The sequence below is a fragment of the Myotis nattereri genome, assembly GCF_964212035.1.
Source record: "Myotis nattereri genome assembly, chromosome: 1".
NCBI classification, from domain to species: domain Eukaryota; kingdom Metazoa; phylum Chordata; class Mammalia; order Chiroptera; family Vespertilionidae; genus Myotis; species Myotis nattereri.
Genome location: NC_138075.1, coordinates 66,148,768 through 66,175,097, shown reverse-complemented (window position 1 = coordinate 66,175,097; position 26,330 = coordinate 66,148,768). Strand labels below are relative to the sequence as shown.

At 40.7% G+C, this 26,330-nt stretch overlaps 1 protein-coding gene across 2 annotated transcripts in view; it reads left to right on the top strand.

The window, feature by feature from the left end:
- Positions 1-26,330, top strand: part of GANC (glucosidase alpha, neutral C) — a 75,200-nt gene that overhangs the window by 31,897 nt on the left and 16,973 nt on the right. For both annotated transcript variants that reach the window (XM_081112740.1, XM_081112741.1), the window contains 11 exons: positions 3,623-3,719; positions 4,916-5,096; positions 5,324-5,462; positions 10,622-10,857; positions 12,658-12,784; positions 13,864-13,943; positions 15,709-15,852; positions 18,294-18,390; positions 20,991-21,092; positions 22,499-22,742; positions 24,077-24,141. In XM_081112740.1, coding sequence (XP_080968866.1) covers positions 3,623-3,719; positions 4,916-5,096; positions 5,324-5,462; positions 10,622-10,857; positions 12,658-12,784; positions 13,864-13,943; positions 15,709-15,852; positions 18,294-18,390; positions 20,991-21,092; positions 22,499-22,742; positions 24,077-24,141 — 1,512 coding nt within the window. The remainder of the gene's footprint in view (positions 1-3,622; positions 3,720-4,915; positions 5,097-5,323; positions 5,463-10,621; positions 10,858-12,657; positions 12,785-13,863; positions 13,944-15,708; positions 15,853-18,293; positions 18,391-20,990; positions 21,093-22,498; positions 22,743-24,076; positions 24,142-26,330) is intronic.

Below are 26,330 nucleotides of genomic sequence, written 5' to 3'. Positions count from 1 at the left end.
CTTCCAAGAGAAGGCCCAAGGCCCCACAGCAGCTTGCATTGCTTCACAGCTGGGCCTCATTTGGGCACCTCCAAACCCCAAACAAGGAAGAGGAATCTGCAGATCTCTTCATAGCTCCTGCTGGGTAGCCTCAGGCAGAGGCTAAATTAACACCTCCTTAGATCCAAGAGCCAGTGTACCCAGTGGTCAGAGTGGGACCATCCAGATTACAATTCCTCAGATCCATAAGGGACACACTCGGGGGCAGACTCATTGAGCACCAAAGCCCTACTGAAGCAAGTCTTGCCCCATAGGGGTGTCTTCAGCACAGTTCTCCTCCCACAGTAGGCACAGCTGATTCTCACAGCCAATTGGCCTGGAGATCAATTCCTCCCAGTGATACCTACAACAGTCAAGGCTTAACTACAACAAGACTGTGCACAAAGCCCACAAAGGGGTGCACCAAGAATGTCCACATCAGGTAATTGGGGAGGCTGAGCCACTGGGCCCTATAGGATACCTAGCACACAAAGCCACTCTATCAACACAGGGAAGCATAAAAACTGCAGAGACAAAGAAACAGGTCACAAATGACAGAAATGGAGGAAAGCAAACTACTGGATATAGAGTTCAAAACCACGGTTATAAGGTTTTTCAAGAATTTTCTAGAAACCACCGATAAATTTAGTGAGACCCTGGAGGATATGAAAAAAAATCAACTAGAAATTAAGCATACACTGACTGAAATAAAGAATAATATACAGAGATCCAACAGCAGACAAGAGGATCCCAAGAATCAAGTCAAAGATTTGAAATACGAAGAAGCAAAAAATACCCAACCAGAAAAGCAAAACGAAAAAAGAATCCAAAAATATGAAGATAGTGTAAGGAGCCTCTGGAACAACTTCAAGCATACCAACATCTGAATTATAGGGGTGCAAGAAGAAGAGAGAGAGTAAGATATTGAAAACCTATTTGAAGAAATAATGACAGAAAACTTCCCCTACCTGGTGAAAGAAAAAGACTTCCAAGTCCAGGAATCACAGAGAACCCCAAACAAAAGGAATCCAAAGAGGACCACACCAAGACACATCATAATTAAAATGCCAAGGACAAAAGACAAAGAGAGAATCTTAAAAGCAGCAAGAGAAAAACAGTCAGTTACCTACAAGGGAGTACCCATATGACTGTCAGCTGATTTCTTAACAGAAACTATGCAGGCCAGAAGGGATTGGCAAGAAATATTCAAAGTGATGAATAGTAAGAACCTACAACCAAGATTACTTTATCCAGCAAAGCTATCATTCAGAATTGAAGATCAGATAAAGAGCTTCACAGATAAGGAGAAGCTAAAGGAGTTCATCACCACCAAACCAGTATTATATGAAATGCTGCAAGGTATTTAAGAAGAGGAAGAAGAAAAAGGTAAAGATAAAAATTATGAACAGCAAATACATATCTATCAATAAGTGAATCTAAAAATCAAGAGAATAAAAAATCTGATGAACAGAGTAAACTGGTGAATATAATAGAACCAGGGGCATAGAAAGGGAGTGGACTGACAATTCTTGGCAGGAAAGGGGTGTGAGGGTGCAGGAAGAGACTGGACAAAAATCATACAACTATGGATGAGGACAGTGGGAGGGGTAAGGGCAGAGGGTGGGGTGGGAACTGGGTGGAGGAGAGCTGGGCGGGGGGAAAAAGAGGAACAACTGTAATAATCTGAAGAATAAGGATGGCGGCATAGGTTAACGCCGGAGATTGCTGCCTTGAACAACCAAATCAAAACACACCTAAAAGACGGAACGGACATCATCCAGAACCACAGGAAGGCTGGCTGAGTGGAAATTCTATAACTAGGAGGAAAGAGAATATCATACCCAGACTCAGAGAAGGCGCAGTGCCGAAGTGAAATACTCAGGTACGGAGTGCGCGTGGAGCTGGCTGGCGGCGGAGGGCGCAGCTGGTGCTTTCAATCGGGAGGGAGTCTCAGATTCTGAGCTCCATATCCGGGCAAGTTTCTAGGGACCCAGACTCAAACGGAGAAGCGGGACTGTCTGGCTTCAGTCGGAACTCGAAGGCAGCTTTCTCTCCGAGGTTTGCAGCGGTTGCTGGGACTCTGTGAGGCAGAGCCCCTAGGGACGGAACTGAGAGCCGCCATAACTGCTCTCTCCGGCCCACCCTGTTGATCCTGAGCCCGAGCGACCTACCCACCCCACCCAAGCCCTGCGCACAGCCATTTGCCAGATAGCCACAGGCAAAGGCTAGATTAGCACCTCCCTAGAGGATAGAAGTTTTCCCACTGCAGACACAGCTGATTCTCACAGCCAGCTGGCCTGGAGGTCAAATCCCCCTAGTATTAACTACAACAATCAAGGCTTAACTACAGGAGGACTGCACACAAAGACCACTAGGGGGTGCACCAAGAAAACATAAAAAATGCGGAGACAAAGAAACAAGACAAAACTGTCAATGGAGGATATTCAGTTCAGAACCACACTTTTAAGGTCTCTCAAGAACTGTCTAGAAGCCGCTGATAAACTTAATGAGATCCTCAACAAATCTAATGAGACCCTTGATGTTATGATAAAGAACCAACTAGAAATTAAACATACACGGACTGAAATAACGAATATTATACAGACTCCCAACAGCAGACCAGAGGACCGCAAGAATCAAGGCAAAGATTTGAAATGCAAAGAAGCTGAACAATAAATATTTAATTTATATATATATATACCTATACATATACATACATATATATATATATAAATTTTTGTTTTACTATGGTTGCAAATATCAAAAAATTTCTATATGTGACACGGCACCAGAGTCAAGTTAGGGTTTTTCAAAATGCTGACACGCCGAGCTCAAAAGTTTCGCCATCACTGGCTTAGTATATGATCAGGGCTGACAACTTGTCCAAAATTTATAAGCAAGTGGCGGGGGGCATCATAATCTTTTTTGCCTTTTCTATAGGACCCTCATTCCATACACTCCTCCAAATAAGGATCATTTGAGGTCAAATACTTTAACCTACAAATGAATTTAAGGTGATGTTATCTTTCCTAATTATTTGCATTTTCCCATATCTCTAAAATAATTGTTAACAAAAAGACTTTGCCCTTGGTTAAAGGAAATTTATGTGTTTACAATCACAGGGTATTCTGAGGAGCTAGGAAAGATCCTCCTAGTGCCCTTGACATTATAGTCCCTGAACACAGTGAGAAAAATAATCAGGCAGGAGACACCCACTCTTTCATCTAGCGAAGATTAAAATTGCTCAGTATCCTTTGGTTTCCAAAGCAAAGGAGTACCTAATATATTTTAGAAAAGCTTAGATTAAAAAGAAAGTTAAAACTTTGTAGCCATATGTTACCAATAAAAAGATTTATTATAAATGAGGACACGGAGAGATTCAGCACACAGTTAAGTGAACATAAGTGATGAGTGACCAGAACTTTGCCTTTTGCATTTTTGTATCCTCACAACACCTGAATACAGAAGTCAGCACACGTGGTTTACTGATAGATCAGGGAAAGCTCCCATCTCTAGATCTCTAGTTTTGTCATCTTGCTACACTCACAGTTAACTGATTGCCCTAATGAGAAGCAAAACTCAGTCAATATCCTGGTCCCCACAGGTCCTGCCTCCGTTGGTTTGGATTTCTCCTTGCATGGATTTGAGCATCTCTATGGGATCCCACAACATGCAGAATCACACCAACTTAAAAATACTGGGTAAAGTGAAAACAAGAATTATTATGGGGAAAGCATTGCTTATAGATCTTGAAGAATCTCCCTTGAAGTACCCTAGCTGGTTTGGTTCAGTGAATAGAGCATCAGCCTGCAGACTGAAGGGTCCCGAGTTCAATTCCAGTCAAGGGCACATGCCCAGATTGCGGGCTCAATCCCCAGTAGGGGGCATGCAGGAGGCAGCTGATTAATGATTCTCATCGATGTTTCTATCTCTCTCTCCTTCTCCTTCCCTCTCTGAAATTAATAAAAAAAAATTTTTAAAAAGAATCTTCCACTCAGAACAGTAGTTCTCAATTTTTGGGGGGGAGGGGGTGCGCAAAAAATTAGATAATTCTAAAAACTGTAATGCTGAACCTAAAAGTATAAAAAAAGTAAATGTATGGAGTTGCTGTGGTTGAAATAGGGGTTGGGGGGAATTTTCATCACATTCCCTCTGGGTTTTGCCCTTACCTCTCAAGGCCTTACTGTGAAACCCTGAGAGAATGCACTGTGAAAAACACTGACCTAGAAAAAATGCTTTTACTAAGAAAGGACAGTGAGCCAGATAATGGGAAAGTGTAGCATTTCATATCACCTTTGATTTTCTCAGGGAGGTCATTTCAAACTAATACTACTGGCAAATAAATGCCAGAGGCAGATGACTAACTGGAATTAAAACCAAAGAGACACAGAGTCTGATCAGGTTTGCCAGGTTCAGATGCTGTTTATGTGACAGGGCAGCATAGTGACAGGTGCATCAGAAACCATGCTGCTCTAACATCAACCTGAGCTGTGCTCCCCACCCCAATTCAGGCCATGAATTTTTCCCTACTCAGCACTGGATCCGTATGTTAAGACATTATCATTTTGTTTAAGTGGCAGAGAAATACAAAATTTGTCAAAAATATCTATTCTGTGCTTGCTATTGTAGAGGATTCACAGGAAACAGTCCTAAACTCACAAGAGATATTTAGCAAAGATGTCTTAAATAGGAGATTATGTATACCAATTGTCAATTGAGGGATGCAAAGGAATCAAAGGAGGAGGACCATATTCACCCAGGTTGGATCAGAAACCTTTAGGGAAGTGGTAAAGTTGAGCTTGAAAGATGCCTAGGATCCAAGTGCAGGGGAGAATGGAGCCATCTTATTAATAATACATCTGTGATGGTAATTGATAATCCTTCCTGTGTGTTTCAGTGGTGAGGATGCTTACCGTCTTTATAACCTGGATGTCTATGGATATGAAATACATGACAAAATGGGCATTTATGGTTCAGTGCCTTATCTCTTGGCCCACAAACTGGGTAGGACTTTAGGCATTTTTTGGCTGAATTCTTCTGAAACACTAGTGGAGATCAATACAGAGCCTGCAGTAAAGGTAAGCTATGGACCATGTCTGTATGTCCCACTTACAGAAGAAACAAAACTAGTAAAGTGTAGTCATAGCTCTGGGCTTTATAGTGGCAATTCTCTGCCACCAGTCATTGCAGTATAATCAGTGAAAGTTTATAGTATATATGAAAGGAATAGATTGTTACTCCCATATGGATGAATATTGTAGGTTAGAGGGAAATATTTCAAACCTTCATTCCATTTCTTTTCCAGATGGGCCCAGTTGATGCTAAACAAAAGAGCAAATCTCGAACTGATGTGCATTGGATGTCAGAGAGTGGAATCATTGATGTTTTTCTGCTGACAGGGCCTACACCTTTTGATGTCTTCAAGCAGTACTCATCTCTTACAGGTACCTGCATGTAGAAGAGCCCATTTCTTGTTCCATTATATTTTCTCCATCTCCTGTATCATTGCTATAAGTTAATATTTATTGTACACCAAATAGAATTCATAAACAACTTGCCCAAGCTTTTTAAGAAGCAAGCATTTCTCTTCCCACCCTCGTTCTATTCAGCTTGGCTAAACATTGCACTGCAGCTAGAACTCTCCATTCTCTCATCCTTAATACTTGCTATCTGCCTCTTTGGAGCCTTTAACCCCTGGGCTTTCTCTACCTTCATCTCAGATTATCAGTATCCCAACCTTTTCTATGTTCTCTTTTTTATTAAAATATACCACTGACTTTAGCTCTAAAGCATTTTATCTTTAAAGGACATACTCATTTCTGCACCTCAATTGGTGCAGAAAAAGCATTTGACAAAATTCAACACTATTTCATGAGAAAAGCACTCAGAAGACCCCAATAGAAGGAAACTTTCTCAACATGATAAAAGACATTTATGAAAAATCCACAGCTAACATCATACTCAGTGGTGAAAAGCTACAAGCTTGCCCCTAAAATCAGAAACAAAATAAGGCTGCTCATTTTCACCACTGCTATTGAACAATGTGCTGGAAGTTCTGGCCAGAGCAATTACACTAGAAAAATAAATAAAAGGCATTCAAATTGTAAAGGAAGACGTAAAATTCTCTTTTTCCAGATAATGTGATCCTATATGTTAAAAAATCCCAAAGAATCCACACAAAAACTACTAATCTAATAAGCAAGTTGACCAAAGTTGCAGCATACATGATCAACATACAAAATCAGTTGTATGTGTTTTTTTAAATATATTTTATTTATTTCAGTGAGGAAAGGAGAGGGAGAGAGAGAGAGAAACATCAATGATGAGAGTGAATCATTGATTAGCTGCCTCCAGCACATCACCTACTGGGAATCAAACCACGACTTCCTGGTTCATAGGTAGACACTCAACCATTGAGCCATGCTGAGTGGGCAAAATCAGTTGTGTTTTTACACACCAGCATTGAACAACTTAAAAAAGAAATTGAGAAAACAATTTCATTTACATTAACATTCAAAAGAATAAAATCACTTGGGAATAAATTTAATCAGAGAAATAAAAAAACTTGTACACTAAGAAATATAAAATATTCCTTAAAAGAAATTAAAGAAAGTCTAAATAAATAGAAATATATCCCATGTTCATGAATTAGAAGACTTAACATCATTACAATGGCAATAGTACTGAAAGCAATCTATAGATTCACTGCAATCCCTACCAAAATTCCAACAGCCATTTTTGAAGAAATGGAAAAGCTGATCTTCAAAGTCATATAGAATTGCAAAAAGCCCTGAATAGCCAAACAATCCTGAAAAACAAAAAGTTGGAGAACTCATACTTCCCGATTTCAAAAATGACTATAAGGTTAAAATAATCCAAATAGTATGTTACTGGAATATGGATAAGACATTTAGATCAGTGAAGTAGAATTAGGCTAGAAATAAACCCATACATCTCTGGCCAAGTGATTTTCAACACAGGTTCAAGACCATTCAATGTGGGAATAAATAGTCTCTTAAACACATGGTTCTGGGACAGTTAGATATTCACATGCAAAAGAATGAAGTTGGGTCCTAACCAGTTTGGCTCAGTGGATAGAGCATCGACCTGCAGACTCAAGGGTCCCAGGTTCAATTTTGGTCAAGGGCATGTACCTTGGTTGCAGGCACATACCCAGTAGGGAGTGTGCAGGAGGCAGCTGATCGATGTTTCTCTCTCATCGATGTTTCTAACTCTCTATCTCTCTTCCTTCTTCTCTGTAAAAATCAATAAAATATATTTTTTTAAAAAGAATGAAGTTGGAACCCTACCTCACACCATACACAAAAAAGTAACTCAAAATGGACAGAAAAAATGTCAGAGCTAACACCATAAAATTCTTAGAAGAAAATGGGTAAATCGCCCGGCCAGCTTTGCTCAGTGGTTGAACATCAGCTATGAACCAGGAAGTCATGGTTGGATTCACAGTCAGGGCACATATCTGGGTTGCGGGCTTGATCCCCATTGTAGAGCAGGAGTCAGCTAATCAATGATTCTCTCTCATAATTGATGTTTCTATCTCGCTCTCCCTCTTTCTCTTTAAAATCAATAAAAAACAATATTTTTTTAAAAAGAAAATGGGTAACTCTTCATGACCTTGGATTTGGCAACAGATTCTTAGATATGACAATAAAATCATGAGCAAAAAAAGAAAAAAAGAGATAAGTTGGACTTCATTAAAATTTTTGAAGTGAAAAGGCAACCTATAGAATGAGAGAAAATGTTTGCAAATCATATATTTGATATTGAAAAGAAAACTGTTACCTACAAAGGAGTTCCCATAAGGCTGACACCTGATTTCTCATCAGAAACTCTACAGGCCAGAAGGGAATGGCATGAAGTTCTCAAGGTAATGGAAAGCAAGGATCTGAGACCAAGATTACTATATTCAGCAAGGCTATCATTCAAAATAGATGGTTAAATAAAGAGCTTCCCGGAAAGGCTAAAGGAGTTGATCACCACCAAGCCAGCATTACAAGAAATGCTAAAGGGATTGCTGTAAAGGATTGCTGAGGAGAAGAAACAAAGAGAGAAACCTAGCCGTACAGAATTAAAATGGCTATAAAGAAGTACCTCTCAATGATAACCCTAAATGTAAATGGATTAAATGCTCCAGTCAAAAGGTGTAGTGTAGCTGAATGGATACAAAAACATGACCCGACTATATGCTGTCTACAAGAGAAAACAAAGACACACACAGGATGAAAGTGAAGGGATGGATAAATTTTTCCATGCAAATGGAAAAGGAAAAAAAAAGCTGGAGTAGCAATACTCATATCGAACAAAATAAACTTTAAAAGCATCCTGCTAAGCAAAATAACCCAGTTGGAGAAAGATAAATATCATATAATCTCACTCATTTGTGAAATATAATGAACAATATAAACTGATGAACAAAAATAAAGCCAGAGGGGGAAAAATATACTAGAATATAATAGAAGTATTCCTGTTATTTGCAGCTTTTTAATATTTCCTACAACTTTTATGATATCATATTATGTTAGTACAGTTTTGGTAATATTATTATACTAAAAACCTCTTATTCTTGAAATATTAATGTTTATTGCATGTAATATTATTATATGTAAGATAATTTTTCTTGAATAATTGGTGTTTATTGCATATAACATTATATTTAAAATCATTTTTCTTGAGCTATTAATGTTTTTTTTAAATATATTGATTTTTTACAGAGAGAAAGGGAGAGAGATAGAGAGTCAGAAACATCAATGAGAGAGAAACATCAATCAGCTGCATCCTGCACACCCCCCTCACCCGCCCCAGGGATGTGCCCACAACGAAGGTACATGCCCTTGACTGGAATTGAACCTGGGACCCTTGAGTCTGCAGGCTGACGCTCTATCCACTGAGCCAAACCGGTTAGGGTGAGCTATTAATGTTTATTACATGTAACATTACTATATTTAAGATAGTTTTTCTTAAAATATTAAGGTTTTGCCCTAACTGGTTTGGCTTAGTGAATAGAGCGTCAGCCTACAGACTGAAAGGTCCCAGATTCGATTCCGGTAAAGGGCATGTACCTTGGTTGCAGGCACATCCCCAATGGGGGGTGTACAGGAGGCAGCTGATCAATGTCTCTCTCTTATTGATGTTTCTAGCTCTCTATCCCTCTCCCTTCCTCTCTGTAAAAAATCAATAAAAATATATTTTAAAAACATATTAAGGTTTATTGCATGTAACATTATTATATTTAAAATCATTTTTCTTGAAATTAAAAAAAAGATGAATGGATTAAAAAAGATGAATGGATAAACAAAATGTAATCCTATATAATAATAGGGGAATATGCAAATTGTCCAGGATGCCATAATGTCATAACCTCTCAGCAGGAGGCATGCATAGCAGGAGCTGGTGGTGGGGACTGCCATCACTAGTAGGGCCTCCGTGCTGCCTGGCCCAGGGGCGGCCCCTGGCAGAGGCGGCCCCCGGTGGAAGCGTGCGCAGGCCTGCCCAGCGCTGATGTGACGCTGCCTACGTGCGTCCCTGACCTAGGACATGGCGCTGCCTGCGTGTGTCCCCACCCAGTGCTGAGGTGAAGCTGCCTGCCTGTGTCCCGGCCAGGGACGTGATGCTGCCTGAGTGCATCCCCGCCCAGTTTATTAATAAATTTATATATTATTTTCATATACATTTTACTGATTTTCTTTTATCTCTGACACTTCTATTATAGAGAAAGGGCAAATAGTAATATTAAAATATTTCCTCTAATTCCCTTTTAATGTGCACAAATTTCATGCACCAGGCCACTAGTCTATACATAAAATGGAATATTAGTCAGCCATAATAAGGAATGAAGTTCTGATACTTGCAACATGGATGAACCTTGAAAAAATTATGCAAAATGAAACAAGCCAGACACAAAAGGACAAATATTATATGATTCCACTTATAAGAAGTACCTACAATAGGCAAGTTTATAGAGACAGAAAGTAAATTAGCAGTTACCAAGGGCTGGAGGATGAAAGAGGTCAGTGATGGCGAACCTTTTGAGCGCGGCGTGTCAGCATTTTGAAAACCCTAACTTAACTCTGGTGCCATGTCACATACAGAACTTTTTTGATATTTGCAACCATAGTAAAACAAAGACTTATATTTTTGACATTATTTTATATATTTAAACGCCATTTAATAAAGAAAAATCAACCAAAAAAATGTGTTCGCGTGTCACCTCTGACACGCGTGTCATAGGTTCGCCATCACTGAAATAGGCAATGGAAAGTTGTTGCTTAATGGCTGCAGAGTTTCTGTAACAATTTGACTGAAGAGGCAGGCATGTAAACGAACTGCTGTGCTCTGAGATATAAGTACTATGTTAAAGGCATCAGCCTAGTGCTATGGAAATAAGAAGGGAATAAATTCTGCTATGAACATAGGGGTGCATGCATTCTTTCTGGTGTTTTGGGTTTCTTAGGATGTATTCCTAGAAGTGGGAGTCTAACTACCAAGCTGAGTGCTTGGATCCTGTTGGCGTTTAGAAAAATGTTTTAACAAATACAGAATTATTGTGGTGGTAGTCGGCTCAGTTGTTATTGTCTTCTTTTAGGCACACAAGCCATGCCCCCTCTCTTCTCCTTGGGGTACCACCAGTGCCGCTGGAACTATGAAGATGAGCAGGATGTAAAAGCAGTGGATGCAGGATTTGACAAACATGACATACCTTATGATGTCATGTGGCTGGACATAGAGCACACCGAGGGCAAAAGGTACTTCACCTGGGACAAGAAAAGATTCCCCAACCCCAAAAGGATGCAGGAGCTGCTCCGAAACAAAAAACGCAAGGTAAAATGAACCAACATTTCTGAACCTTTTAGTTACAAGCACATTTTAAAACCAGATTTGATACATAAGTGGAGAAGTATCTGATTTTTAAAACGGCCATGAAAATAGTACCTTCAAATGCATTTTGAAACTGTGATAACAGAAAAGTAATGGTGAAAAGGTGGCAACACCATCCATCCCTGCGTTAGTTGTCTAGGTCTCCATAAGGATGAAGGGGCCTAGCATTCAGGCCAGTTGCTATGGCCACCCGTGTAGTAGTGTGATGGATCCCCCTACCCATGCGAAATTTGGTTCTGATGTCAAGATTGATGACATCACACAGGTACCAAGATTAATTAGCCAAAGAACATATATTGATAACCCATAGACACAGACAACAGTATGTTGATGGCCAGAGGGAAAGGGGCAGGGGCTGGGTGGAGGTGGGCAAAGGAAGAAGGTCAGGTAATGGGGATATCTGTAATAGTGTCAACAAATAAAAATAAAGTTTAAAAAATAATAAGTAATTTAGAAATATTAATTAGTCACATAGTAAGGCATTCTGGGGCGAGTAAGGCTGGCTCCCAAGATCATTTGAAATGGTCCTGAGAGAGCCGGGAAGGAGACCAGCTCAGCTTTTACCATGATTAGAGGCTCAGACTGGGGTGAAGATCCCTGTGCACGTGACAGGGCTTGTGTAGCTTGAACTTTCTGCTGGCACCAAAGCAGGGAGCATCAGGGCTTTCTTTGTCGGCAGGCACAGATGTAGGAAGAAAGGTCAGGGGGAGTGGTGGGCTTAAAAGCTCTTAACAGTCCGTGAAAAACAGAGTTGATTTTTTTATTACTCCATTTTTCCTGCGTGCCTCCCTGATGGATTCCTCCTGTCAATCTGGCCAAGGAACGAACTAAAACAGAAAATGGGGAAGGAAAAGGACACTGGAAAGTATATAATGCAAGGGTAGTGGTGGTAAAAGCACTGGAAAATTAAACTTCAGTATGTATAATAGATTTAAATAGATATGAGGAAGGATGATTAGAAGGTTGTTCTAGTTAAATAAAATGGTTTTGAGGTTCGAGACAAGGTGTAAAGAATGGGTGTTAGAGCCCTAGCTGGTTTGGCTCAGTGGATAGAGCATTGGCCTGTGGACCAAAGGGTCCTGGGTTTGATTCTGGTCAAGGGCACATACCTTGGTTGCAGACTCCTCCCCGGCCCAGGCCCAGGTCGGGGCGCATGAGGAGGTAACCAATCGATGTGTTTCTCTCACATCAATGTTTCTCTCTCTCTTCCACTCTAAAAATCAATGGAAAATATCCTCAGGTGAGAACTAACAACAACAAAAAAAAAACCCACAAGCAAACAACCAAACAAAAGAATGGTGTTAGAAAGGCAAGGAGAGGTGGTAGGGACACAGCTGTGATCACAGCTTTTCTCAGACTTACTTCCTCAATATACCTATACCTTTGGGTTTTTAACATGCTGTTCTCCTATTTTCTTTAATGTTTGCTTTTGTCAGTGTTATGTTAGCTTCTACATGTCTAGGAAGCAGAGGCCTTGCTTATTTACTCTTTTATGTAGAGCACCCAGCACCACAGACAGATAGAAGCTCAATGCTATTTTTAAAAAATTTATTGGTTAAGCAGCAATAACTATAAAAGAGCAATGGCCTGTTTTGACATCAATATATATTTCTGTAAGCACATAGAATACTTCACTGCTAGTAGTAATTGTTTCTGAGTAAAATTTGAACCCAAGAACTATGATGAAAACAAATAAATGAATATATGGCTCATGTGAAACAAACCTTTATGTCCTCCTGATAGCTTGTGGTCATCAGTGACCCGCATATCAAGATTGATCCTGACTACTCAGTGTACGCTATGGCCAAAGAACAGGGCTACTTTGTGAGGAATCATGAAGGAGGAGACTTTGAAGGGATATGTTGGCCAGGTGAGATACTACTTTACACACCTATTTACCTTGTTTCGTCCCAACTAATGAAGGTTTCATAGCCACTGTTCTTATTCCTTGTAGATATCTTTTGCTACATTTTAAGCTCCTTTAAGAAATGGTATTACCTTCTTTTATATCTTTCATAATACTGATACAGTGTACATTGTATCCATTTATCAGTCAATGGGTGAATAAAAAATAAGCAAACCTCTAGCATGCTATTTCTCTAAGCAAATAAAAATGAAAAACCAAGGAATGAGAAAAGGAGACAAAGAGAAAGAAAGAAAAAGGGCCACCTGGCTGGTATGGCTCATTGGTTGAGCATAGAACTATGAACCAGGAGGTCATGGTTCGATTCCCAGTCAGGACGCATGCCTGGTTTCAGGCTTGATCCCCAACAGGGGGCATGCAGGAAGCTGCCCAGCAATGATTCTCTCTCATCATTGATGTTTCTATCTCTCCCTCTCCCTCTTCCTCTCTGAAATCAATAAAAAATACATTTTTTAAAAGAAAAAGGGCCCTGCAGTCTCTCCCCCTGCCATTCGTCTTTGCCCTGTTAGCCCAACCTTTTGACTTCCAGACTTTTGTGAGTGACCTCAGCTGCCTCTGGCAACTCTGGAAAATTCCTTTCAGAAATTATTAGTTTAAAGCCTTGGTAGAGGCTCCTTGAGCAAATCACTACTCTATCACAGCATAGCACTCTATCAGAACTCCTTGCACAGTAGAGAAAACCCAGGAATTTCCCCCTTTTATCAGTGATGAACACTTCTCTGTTCTTTTTAAGGACAGGCGGTCACTACAGACTACTTGCCATCCTTTGGGCTATTTCAGTGAAGGACAGGCTCCACCTTGATACTTGTTCATCGGCATGCCCCTGGGTTGAAAGGTCTAGAAGACTGTCACTGGAGTCCAGCATTACCTTCATTCGCTTCTCGCCAGACCATGCCTCTGTATCAGCTGACTTTTATGTTTGATGCCCATTGACTACCAAGCTTTCACATCTGATAGTCCTCCTTACAAATCTTACCATGAGGACCACTGTTCCTAACAGGCTGTCTTCTCTTGTAACTCTACAGGTCTCTCCTCTTACTTGGATTTCACCAACCCCAAGGTCAGAGAGTGGTATTCAGGTCTTTTTGCTTTTTCTGTTTATCAGGTAAGTTTTTATTCATTTGCTCTTTCCTAGTTACTTGAAATGATGAAAGAATGAAAAGAAGTGATTGAATAGAATTATACTGCTTCATTGAGTAGCCCCTAATAAATAATGCTTGTATGAAAAGGGAAGGGTGGAATCACATTACAGACTTTGGTGGTGCTGGCAGAGATGCCATGTGTATTATTAAATGCAAAAAGCTATGATTTTGACCTCTAGTACAATATATCAAAGTACTTAACTATATAGATGTATTACATTTTCAAATTACTATATACTTTTTTATATAAAATAGCATTTTATAACTATTATTTAAAGGTGATGATATATGTGGAAATATCTTGCAAAGTATGTCATTAAAAGTAAGTTATAATAATAAATTTATTCCTAAATCTTATAAAATCCACTGAGAAAAAAGGAGAGGCCACATCTAGAGAACTGTTTTCAACCAATTGTGATGATGATAATGATGTCTAATATAAATTTGAGTATTTTCTATGTGCCAAGCAGTGTGCTAAACACTTTCTGTGCATATGCCATTTTTATCTTCACAATAACCCTCTGAAGTTAGAACTATAACTCTATTCCCACAGATGAGGAAATTGAGACATAAACAAATTTAAAAACCTGCTAAGTTCACCCATCTAGTAAGTGGCAGGCCCAAGATTTGAACTCAGTTCTGTTTGTTCCAAACCCAGCTCTTAACCACTCAATGCTAGTTTCTGAGCATCATGTATTAGGACACAGAAAATAACTAAGAGCAGTATGAACAACACTTGAGCCACATGCTCATTCATTTCCCTGTTGTCTACAGCTTTCACATTACCAAAGCAGAGTTGAGTTACTGAAAAAGAGATCTCATGGCCCACAAAGTTAAAAAACTGGCTCTTTCCAGAAAAAGATTGCCAACCTTGCCCTAGAGGGTGCTAAGGAAGAAGAGTCAAGGTAGTTAAATATTGAAAACCATATAGCCTTGTTCATAGACATACACATTTAGAAATAAAGGTAGAGTCAAAAGAAAACACATAAGCCTCCTTTAGGCATTTGGAAGACTGTCATATGGGTGAGGCAACAGATGTATTCTGTGGTATTCCAGAAATCAAACTAGACCCTGTGTTACCATTCATAAAATCATGGAATGAGCTGCCTGAGGGACTCCTTGTCACTGTAGCTATCAAGTCAAATGCTGAGAGACCAGGGATTCTATAAAGAGATTGTAAGACCATGACTAGATGACTCAATAGCCCCTTCTCACTCTATATTGACTAGTTGTATGTAGAATATAAACTATAGATCATACTAACAAGAAGGCATCTTAACTGTAAAATTTTTCAAAGTATTAGAGGAAAAACAGAATTTTATCATGTATAACTACAATTGCCCTTCTCTGAGTTAAGAGTTGTAGCAGATGATGGATGATATAGAGCCTAATTGTGATCGTTCACAACCTTTCCTGTGGGGGTTCTCCAGGTAGACCTAGGAGTAGACTTGCTGGGCAATATGTATTTCACAGACAATAAAGCACAGCATTCTTTCATTCATCAACAAATACTTATTGAAAACCTTCTATGGTTCAAGTGTTTGGGATATATCAATGAACTCCCTGCCCAGAAGAGCTTTTTATTCTAGCAGTGGAGCTGAGGACAGAGCACAGATAATAAACATAATGAATAATAAATGAAATGGAGTAGGAAAGAGGAATAGGAGCAGCTGTCATATTAACATACTCACTGTAGAAGTAGTGCCTTGACCAAGATTTCTTTCCTAGGGATCTACTGACATCCTCTACATATGGCATGACATGAATGAGCCCTCGGTCTTTAGAGGGCCAGAGCAAACCATGCATAAGAATGCCATTCATCATGGCAACTGGGAGCACAGAGAACTTCACAACATCTATGGCTTTTATCAGGTAAGAGAGCCAAGAAGAAGCCAACTGTACCCATGTACCCTGCCTTTTGGGCTGAAAGTTGTTTCCTTTGTAATAGCCATACTATACTGTTCATTTCTCTTTGTGTGTCTTTTCTGCAATGAGTCTTACCAGGTTGCAGCCAATATAAGACTCATTTTTCCTTTTGTACCTTTGCCTTCTATAATGAACTTGATGAATTTATATTGTAAGATTAATGGTAACATAGAAACATCTTCCTTGACCGGAGCCATTAGTAAATGGTATTGGATGCTACCTCAAACTTTTATTGAAGTAAACAAACCATGTGTAAATACATAAAGGCAATTAGGACAAATGTTTTGAAATTTCACAAATTTCTAAATACATTAAGTCTTACATTTATACCAGGGGAGTAAGATTTAGAACACACATACACAATTTCATAAGTATACTTTTTAAATGTAGAAAATCGTTCTTAAGTACTTAGCTTTCTCAATAGAATTATCTTCCATTGGCCAATCACATCTAAAAGACCCAGGCATGTATAGAGATACTACTTGGTAGTCACTGGCCCTAATTTATACCTGTGGTTCTCTGTTATTTTCAGAATGTAACTGTTCTTATGGCCCTCCCACGAACTGGTATTTTCCAGTGGGAGCTGCTGGCTAGGTATAGCATGGTTTTCTGTGTTTACTTCTCTAATAGCCTCTTGCTATAATTGCAGCCGACTTTAGCGAATTTCCTTATGTAGGCCAGAGCCAGTCACTTAACCTCTCTGAATCTCAGGTTTTTTTTTTCATTAATGAAGACTGTCTCAGAGGTTGTTGTGTAGATTATAAGAGAAAATCTTATAAAATGCCTGATAATAGTAAGCACCAAAAGGTTTGGTCTGGCCTGTGGGGATCAGGCCGAAATTGGGAGTCCAACATCCCAATTTTTGTAGTAATGTGTAGTAGTGCATAAAGTGGCAGACGGCCAGGCACCCTGCCACTCCTGCTCATCCCAGCCCTGCTGCACCTGATGTGGCCGCTGCTAGGTAGCGTGCTGCCACAGAGGCAGGAGAGGCTCACGCTGCCACAGCTGTGCTCGCCAGCCGTGAGCCCAGTGTCTGGTGCCTGTCAGTCAGCTGAGCGGTGCACCCACTATGGTAATGCACTGATCACCACGGGGAAGCTCCTGCATTGAGCGTCTGCCCTCTGGTGGTCAGTGCGCATCATAGCAACCGGTCAAATGGTCGTTCAGTTCTTTGGTCGTTCGGTTGCTTAGGCTTTTATAATATACTAGAGGCCCAGTGCACAAAATTCGTGCACTTGTGAGGGGGGAGGGTCCCTCAGCCCAGCCTGTGCCCTCTCGCAGTCCGGGAGCCCTTGAGGGATGTCCAGCTCCCTGTGGAGAGTGGGCTTAAGCTGTCAGTCATACATCCCTAGCTCTGCTGCGGAGGCAGGAGAGGCTCCTGCCACCACTGCTGCATTTACCAGCTGTGAGCCGTCTTCTGGCTGAGCAGTGCTCCCCTGTGGGAGCACACTGACCACCAGGGGGCAGCTGCCCCTGGTGGCCAGTGCACATCATAGCGACCAGTTGTTCTGCTGTTCAGTCAATTTGCATATTAGCCTTTTATTATATAGGACTAGTGCCCCAGTGCACAGATTTGTGCACATTGAAAGGAAATTAATTAGAAGAAATATTTTAATATTGCCATTCGCGTCTTGCTAATGAAAAGAAAATAGGAGTCTACCGAGTCTCCTATCTACCTACTCTAGGACTTCTGATGAGGCATGGGAAATGAGATGAGGTAGGGAAAATGCATGACAAACATTTGGTTAAACTGTAAAATGTTTGCACTTGGCTCTAAAGCAAGTCGGGTTCCTGGGCTAAAGAAACTCCAAGGATACTAGTCTCTAGGGAGAGGAAGCCGGGCATTGCTGTGTGATGTCATTAACTGGCAACACAGCCACTGTTTCTGGGCTGGGCTGTGGGCTGCATTTTGTGCCATGGGTCTTGGCAGCATTGGCTGTGATTTGGTGAGGTGTTGCTCTGGGCTGGTGGGGGGGCCTGTGTCCCACTTGGGGGAAGCCGAGGGTTGGTTTGTTAGCGCCAGGTCCGTGGTGCCATTTATTTTTAAAAGGCCAGTGCATGTTATGGCAGCTCCTGCATTTAGCATCTGCTCCCTGGTGGTCAGTGCACATCATAGCTACCAGTCAGATGGACACTTAGCCTTTTATATATATAGATAGATTATTTCATTGCTATTTTAATCAAATAAATTTTTCATTATTTTAATAAGGGAATTTAGAATAGTTTCATTATATCATAAAAATTGTTTGATGGATTTATTTTAATATTTCCCATTTCACATTCCCACCTACTGTTTGTTTTTTACATGTTAAGTAGTTCCTTGGGGATGTCTACACAATGCCCTAGTCCAATCATCTGTTTGACATTTTTCTCCTTTGACTGTATAGCAAAAGGCTACTGCAGAAGGACTGATACAACGATCTAGGGGAAAGGAGAGACCCTTTGTTCTTACACGCTCTTTCTTTGCTGGATCACAGAAGTATGGTAAGGAATGGCTCATATGATCAGACTTAAAAACACAAGTCTTTTAGAGCTATTAATGCCTTCCTTTTCAGTAGCCATTAGGCAGGCCTTGTGCCCTGAAGTATGTATTTTTGTCCTATGATCAGAGTAAACCAATTTTAATAAAGTTTAATTACTCATTTCCCACTGAAAAAATGGCCACTTAATATTTGGGTGAATGACTTCAGAGTATCTGTTTGCGGGGATGGTGCTCTCTGATCCTGTCTCTTTGATTTATCAAAACCAGGGAAAATACACTTCTAACACATTCCTTCAACCACCTATTTCACTCAGCAATATGCCTTAAAATAGACCTAGCTGTGGCTTATGGTCAGGGTCATCTATAACTGGATCTGGTTTACTAGCTAATGCAGATCTAGTTCAACTTTACCACCCTGTGGCAGGAAGGCTATTTTAAGTCCCCAGGCACAAATAACTGGGAGCTTAGGTTCCTGTTTGAAGAATCCAGCCTTTACTGTACATAGCCATTACTAGGCCTCCTACTCCACCCCTGAAAACCAGCCCCTGTGGTACTCAAGAAAAGGCTAAAATATTGTCATCTTAAGCAGAGATTCATGTACAGATTTGCTCACCACAGTATTAGTTCTTGAAACAAAAAAAGAAAAAATCCAAATATGTAAGGGAATAGTTATAAAATGATAGCATATTTATATGTTAGACTGTCATAAAGTTATTTAAAATCGCCTTAATTGCATGAGAAAATGTTTGCCATCATGATAAAAAAAAAAAAAGCCTAAATATATTTATATGTCATCTTTATTTTGTGTGTGTGTGTATCTACTAGAAGCCTGGTGCACAAAATTTGTGCGTTGGGGATGGGGGATCCCTCAGCATGGCCTGCACCCACTCGCACTCCAGAACCCCTCAGGGGATGTCCACCTGCTGGCTTAGTCCCGATCCCCCTGGGGGTCGAGCCTAAGCTAGCAGTCAGACATTCCTCTCACAGTCTGGGGCTCTCACAGTCTGGGACCTCTTGCTCTTTACCGCCCACCTGCAACAGAGGCAGGAAAGGCTCCTGCCACCACCGCTGCATTTGCCAGCCATGAGCCTGGCTTCTGGCTAAGCGGCGCTCCCCCTATGGGAGTGCACTGACCACTAGGGGGCAGCTCCTGTGTTGAGCATCTGCCCCCTGGTGTTCAGTGCACGTCATAGCAACCAGTCATTCCACCAGTTGTTTCACCATTTAGTCCATTTGTATATTAGGGTTTTATTATATAGGATATATAAGCTTAAGCAACTGGTTGAGTACTCGACCACTTGACCTATCGACTGTTAGCTATGATGTGCACTGACCACCAGGGGGCAGACTCTCAACACAGGAGTTGCCCCGTGGTGGTCGATGCATTCCCACAGTGGCTGGCGAGCACAGCTGCAGCAGTGCAAGCCTCTCCCGCCTCTGTGGCAGCATTACCAAGTGGCAGCTGATGCAGTGGGGCAGGAATGAGCAGGAGCAGGGTGGTGCCCAACTGGGCTCAGGCTCCTGCCCGGCTGCCAGTTTCGGCCTGATCCCCGTAGGCCTGGGGGACTCAGGCTGAAACCGGCTTTCTGACATCCCCCAAGGGGTCCTGGATGCAAGAGGGCACAGGCCAGGCCAAGGGACCCCACCAGTGTATGGTCGGGGCCGGGGAGGGACCATGGGAGAGCTCCAGGGTGTGTCCAGCCCGTCTCAACCAGTCCCGATCGGCTGGAACCCAGCAGCAAGAAAAGATGAGGTTGGAGTGTCTGCCCCCTAGTGGTCATTGTGCGTCATAGCAACTGGTCAAACAGTCCAAAAGTTGGATACTTAGCACATTAGGCTATTATTATATAGGATTCTAGAAAAGACTACTTTAATAGTCATAGAAATCAAATCAGTGGTTGGGTAAGGTGGTGGTAATTGGCTGAAAAGATGGAAACTTTCGCTGTTATGGAAATGTTCTATACCCTGCTTGTGGTGATGGTTACATGGTGCACACATTTTAAAAACTCATCAAACTCTTCACTTTAAAATATGTGCTTTTATTGTTTGTAAATTATATCTTTTTAAAAATATATATTTTATTGATTTTTTTTACAGAGAGGAAGGGAGAGGGATAGAGAGTCAGAAACATCGATGAGAGAGAGAGAGAAACATTGATCAGCTGCCTCCTGCACACCCCCCACTGGGGATGTTGCCTGCAACCAAGGTACATGCCCTTGACCGGAATCGAACCCGGGACCCTTCAGTTCTCAGGCCGACTCTCTATCCACTGAGCCAAACCGGTTAGAGCATGTAAATTATATCTTAGTAAAGTTGATTTTTTAAATGTTCCTCCTAAAATCAGACTTTAGTTAGACTTCAAAAATAAGTGATTTCAGAATATTTTCGCAATTTTTTTTGTTGATTTTAATAACTTTTTCACATTAGAAAATTAATATATTTTCATTCTGGAAGACCAGAATGTGTGTATTTTAAGGTAAGGAAGAAATGCATTCCTTTATATTAATTTTGTCTATTACAAATAAGGAATCTAAACATGAAATCAAGGGCATGGGCTGATTTGTGATTTTTTTTTTAAATACCTTGTTACTGGTGTCCAAAGGTGCTGTGTGGACAGGCGACAACAGAGCAAAATGGAGTTACCTGAAAATTTCGATCCCTATGTTACTCACTCTCAGCGTTACTGGGATCTCTTTTTGTGGCGGTAAGGTGATATCCTCAGGCTTGAAGTGACAGAAAATAAAAACTGAGGGTGTTTTTGTCAAAGCTGGTCACAAATCCCTTCTCATTGGCTGTTTTAGATAGGGATAAACGCCAGAAAGAAAAGATGAGGAAAGTGAAGGGGGGATTAGAGAGGAGAGAAAGGGTAGCTCCAGAGCTGTTTTGTGTCTTATCTCCATTGAGGACATAAAGGCAGGAGTGGGGCTAGAGTGCTGCTTTCCCTCATTCTCTTACTGCTTCCTCAGCCACTCTTGGTAACTGAGTTTCTCATCCTGAAACATGCCTTTCTTCTTGAACAAAACAATGGAAAGAACAAAGAATTTTGCAAATAAGAAATCAGCCTTACAGAAATCATTTTTACTCTGCGAGTTTTAAAATTCTGTGACATGTTTCTACTGTTAAAAAAAAAAAAAGATATGCTCTTGGGAAAGATAAATTTAGTTAAAATAAGATTCTCTAGTGTGCCGCCTTCCCAAGTCCTAATAATTCTCTGCAGATGAGAGATCTCAGTATGGAAGGTGCTCAGCATGACCACAGATCCAGCTGCTCCTTCTTTTCTCTAGGAATAGAAGTGACTTACTATCACTTTTTGATACATTTGTTTTTATGGCATTGGTCCATACAAGGAATATGTATCCTGCTTAAGGACTAACCATGAAATTCTACTTAAACCTCTCATTCTCATTATCTGTTTCTCTTTAGCTATTTCTATAATAAATGTTCCTCCTAAAATCAGACTTCAGTTAGACTTCAAAAATAAGTGTAATTTTTATCTTGCCCTAGCTGTTGCTTTCAAAGGTAGTCAATTGCCAGCCCTCCACTGCCACCCACCCCTAAATACAGACATGGACTCAGACAGACATTTTGCAATTTCTGGGTTACCTGGGTTCAGGAACATACCTGAAAGTTGATCTTGCAGTACAGCCTCTGACCTTTGACAAGAATAGAATATAAAAGAGCGTACTATCAGATCCCCAACAGGCAGAGTTTTTTACTGTGTGCTCCCTAATTTTGAGTGCATACACAACACCTTTCTTCTGTCTGTCTTCAAAGCCTTATTTTTCTTGAGCGCATCATTTATTAGAGCCTGGTTACCTCACAAGTCTTTTAGTTGTTTTTTTTAATCCTCACCAAAGGATATTTTTTCCCATTGCTTTTCAGAGAGAGAGAGTGTGTGTGTGTAAAAGGGAGGGAGAGAGAAAAACTTTAATGTAAGAGACACACATGGATTGGTTGCCTCCCACATGCTCCCCAACCAAAGGGTGGAGAGCGAACCCCCAACCCAGATACATGCCCTTGACCAGGAATCGAATCCACAACCCTTCAGTACTCTAAGCACTGAGCCTCATTGGCCAGGACTCACAAACCTTTCTTTGACTAATGAATCAGCTGATGTTGGCGGCTTCGTGGGGGATCCAGAGGTGGAGCTGCTAGTGCGTTGGTACCAGGCCGGAGCCTACCAGCCCTTCTTTCGTGGCCATTCCACCATAAACAGCAAGCGACGGGAACCCTGGCTCTTTGGGAAGGAACACACCCAGCTCATCAGAGAAGCCATCAGAGAGCGTTACACCCTCCTGCCCTATTGGTATTGTCTGTTCTACTGTGCACACGTGACTGCCGAACCCATCATGAGGTAAATAGGCTTCACCTGTCGGAGGCCCCAGCAAACAATCTAACCAACCACTGGGAAACGGAGTAATTACACAGTGACTTCAAGAGAACAGGTGAAGGAGAGCCATGTGTTTAATCATGTCCTCAGCTTATGTGAGCAGGGTGCTGGCAGTGGAGGTAGCAGAAGATAACTCTGTGATTCAAGTGTTAATATTTGATATGGGACAGAAATAGAGCTTTTTCAAAGAAAAATGAAATGACTGTAACTGAATTCATTCAGTATTTAACCCACAAGCATCCTCTTATGAAGAACATTATTCTGCCAGTCTTAAGCTCTATCTCACCCTTGGAACTAAACTGTTCCAAGTTTGAGGTAACCATTTTTTCTGATGTATAAATTATATTCTGATTGTATTTTTTTAAACTAGAGGAGGAATCACACAGAGACATACTAAGACTCCTGGATCCTCCGTTCCTAAACCTGGCTCAGATCAGAATCATCTGGGAGCTTCTTAAAAAACACAGATTATAAGGCCACACCTCCAGACCTACTAGGAATCTCTTTGGGAAGGTTCCAGAGATCTACATTTGTTAGAAAATTTGCTGGTGATTCTAGACATCAGCCAGCTTTAGAGACCACTGCTTGGTTACCAGTAGGAAAGGGAATACATTATTACAAAGGCTAGTGAATAAACTAAAAGTAAGTCTCTTGTTTAAAAATATCATTTCCTCATGAAATTGAAAAATATTATTAGAACCATTAAGTTAATATTCAGATACATAGATATTGAAAGTTTTCTTTATAAGCCCAAATGTCTTCTAGGTAGTTGTGTGCAACAATAACAATAAAACAAAAACCACACAACAGTTTCTCAAACCTCTAAAAATGTTGCCAGTTTGAAAACAAGAAAAAACAGTTCTTCTCATTTGAATAGGTAATGATTAAGGATGCATGAAAGGCAGTGACAGCATAAAGAAATGGCACAGATTTTATATCATTATAAAATGATTTTATAAACATTTAATTTGTTTTACACCAAATGTGTTAGGCATTTGGACTTCTGATTCTGCCTGTCAAAGTAGTATTTATTTCTAGTTCAACAATAAGAAGGAAAAATAGCAGGTACGAGATTTCTCAATCTTTCATTTAAACGTTTAAGCTAATTGATAGCTCTTTTACATAAGAAAAATATGAGTAATCATAGCAATTGCTCATAAAATCTTGAAACAGATGAAAAGAGACTTGGCCCTGGCTTTTTCTAATTTCCTTTGAATGGTTACAAAACTGAAAGTATAAGTGATTGAACTGTAATAAGAATCTAATGTTGAAGAAAGAATTTTTTTTTCTTACCCCAGGCCTCTGTGGGTAGAGTTCCCTGACGAATTAGAGACTTTTGGTGTGGAAGATGAATACATGCTGGGTAAGCATTTCTTGATTAATTATAATTATGATAAATATTGTAATCATGTTCTTGTTATACTTTCTAGTGTAAGAGCACTAAAAATAATCCCTAATTTCAAGAAAGCCAAAAAATAAATTTCATCACCAAGATTTTTAGTGCTAAGTGAAATCTTGGCTATTCTGTTGTCATGTAGCACATCTCATATTAACTTTAAATAAGTGAATGCAATTGGTATTCTTGTTCTGGGTCCACTCCTTTAACCACCAAATCTAAACATGGAAGTCTATCATCTTGGCAATAAGGTTCAAAAAGCCAGGCTCAACAGAATTGCAAAAAGATGGAACAAAAGAGAATGGAAACCCCAAAATGTAAAACATCTTGCTCTTTAGGTCTCCACTCATCCTTAGTTCTCAGTTGAAATAGCAACTTTCTTGGAGTAAAATTTCCTGACCAAAATTGCTTCCTAATACCTAGTTCCACCTACTTAAATTCAAGTTAATCCCTCCTATTACATAATTTTTATTTTATTTTTACTTTGCCTTTTTGGTATCCATCTGAACTCTAATTAGTTTGTAATTACTTACTTAATACCTGTCTTCATTGACTGTAAACTCCGTGAGGGCAGGGACCATGTCTGCCTTATTTGTCACTATATCTCCAGAGCTCAGCACAGTGCCTAGTACTCAGTAGGCACTCTAAATATTTGTTGAATTAAAGAGTGGATTTATAGCCCTGGCTGGTTTGGCTCGGTGGATAGATAGTCAGCCTGCAGACTGAAGGGTCCCAGGTTCAATTCCGGTCAAGGGCACATGCCCAGGTTGTGGGCTTGATCCCTAGTTGGGGGTGTGCAGGAGGCAACTGATCAATGATTCTCTCTCATCATTGATGTTTCTATCTCTCTCTCTCTCACCTTTCTTCTCGAGAAAATAAATAAACAAATAAATAAATAAGAGAATAAATAAGTGAATTCATAAATGGATGAATTTTACACATATGTGATAGTAAGGCCAAAACAAAATTGATAATTCAGATGGTGTTTAGGAGAATTTTAGCCTTCCCAGTGCATATGGTTCAGATGTCAACCATGGTGTTGCTCCATCTGGTCTAGCTGCTTTTCTGGCCCGGAGCTGAAACACACTGAGGCCTAAATGTCATCTCTAGATTGACCGAAACTCTCTCCTGTAGTCAAGGAAGATCTGAATGTCCATGCTGACCACACTTCTAGATTATAATTGTAGGCTCACCATCACCAGCATCACTTATAGCAAACAATGAGGCACTTGGGCAAGTGCGATGGTGCTTTCAGATTACTGACATACTAGCAGTTTTGTCACTGGAAAGGCACCAGGTCCAGAGAGGGTTTGCCTCGGGCTGGCTTATAGTGTGTGGAGAGATTTCACCTGAGTCTAAGTGATTTTGAGAGTATGTTTATTAAAGTTGGGGACAGTGAAACAAAGGAAGGGCTTAGGATAGAAGAAGCAACCGGAGAGATACTAGATGGTGCTCTGCTTTGGCTCTCTAGAGACGTTATAGGAAAAAAGTGAGCCATTCTGGGCAACGTGGACTCACTGAGAAGTAAACGTCACAGTGACAGAGTGAGCCAAGACGAGGCTGCTGTTACCTCACTGAAAAGTCCGAGAAAAGGGGGCCTTGGAGACAGGCTCAGGGGGGTTACCCCAAGATGAGTTGCTACTATCCATTGCTCTCCTGGTTGCAAGTCTTGCCAGGATCCTTAGAACTTAGGAGAAAGAGAGCAGAGATATATGCCTGAGAAAGAAAAAGGGAAGAAAGGTGTGGGCTCCCTGTGGGCTGTCTTCCTTTACCTTAAGAAGCTTTATCTGGCCGAAACCGGTTTGGCTCAGTGGATAGAGAGTCGGCCTGCGGACTGAAGGGTCCCGGGTTCGATTCCAGTCAAGGGCATGTACCTGGGTTGCGGGCATATCCCCAGTGGGGGATGTGCAGGAGGCAGCTGATTGATGTTTCTCTCTCATCGATGTTTCTAACGCTCTATCTCTCTCCCTTCCTCTCTGTAAAAAATCAATAAAATATATATTTTTTAAAAAATATGTTTAAGAAGCTTTATCTATTTCCTAAAGGTAAATTTCTGGGGACGTCTCAGGAGAGGATCTCAATAGACTATTCATTGGCTTTCCAGGTGTGTCATTTCAGGGTCGTGGTTTCCACTGATTGGCCAGAGCTAAGAGAGG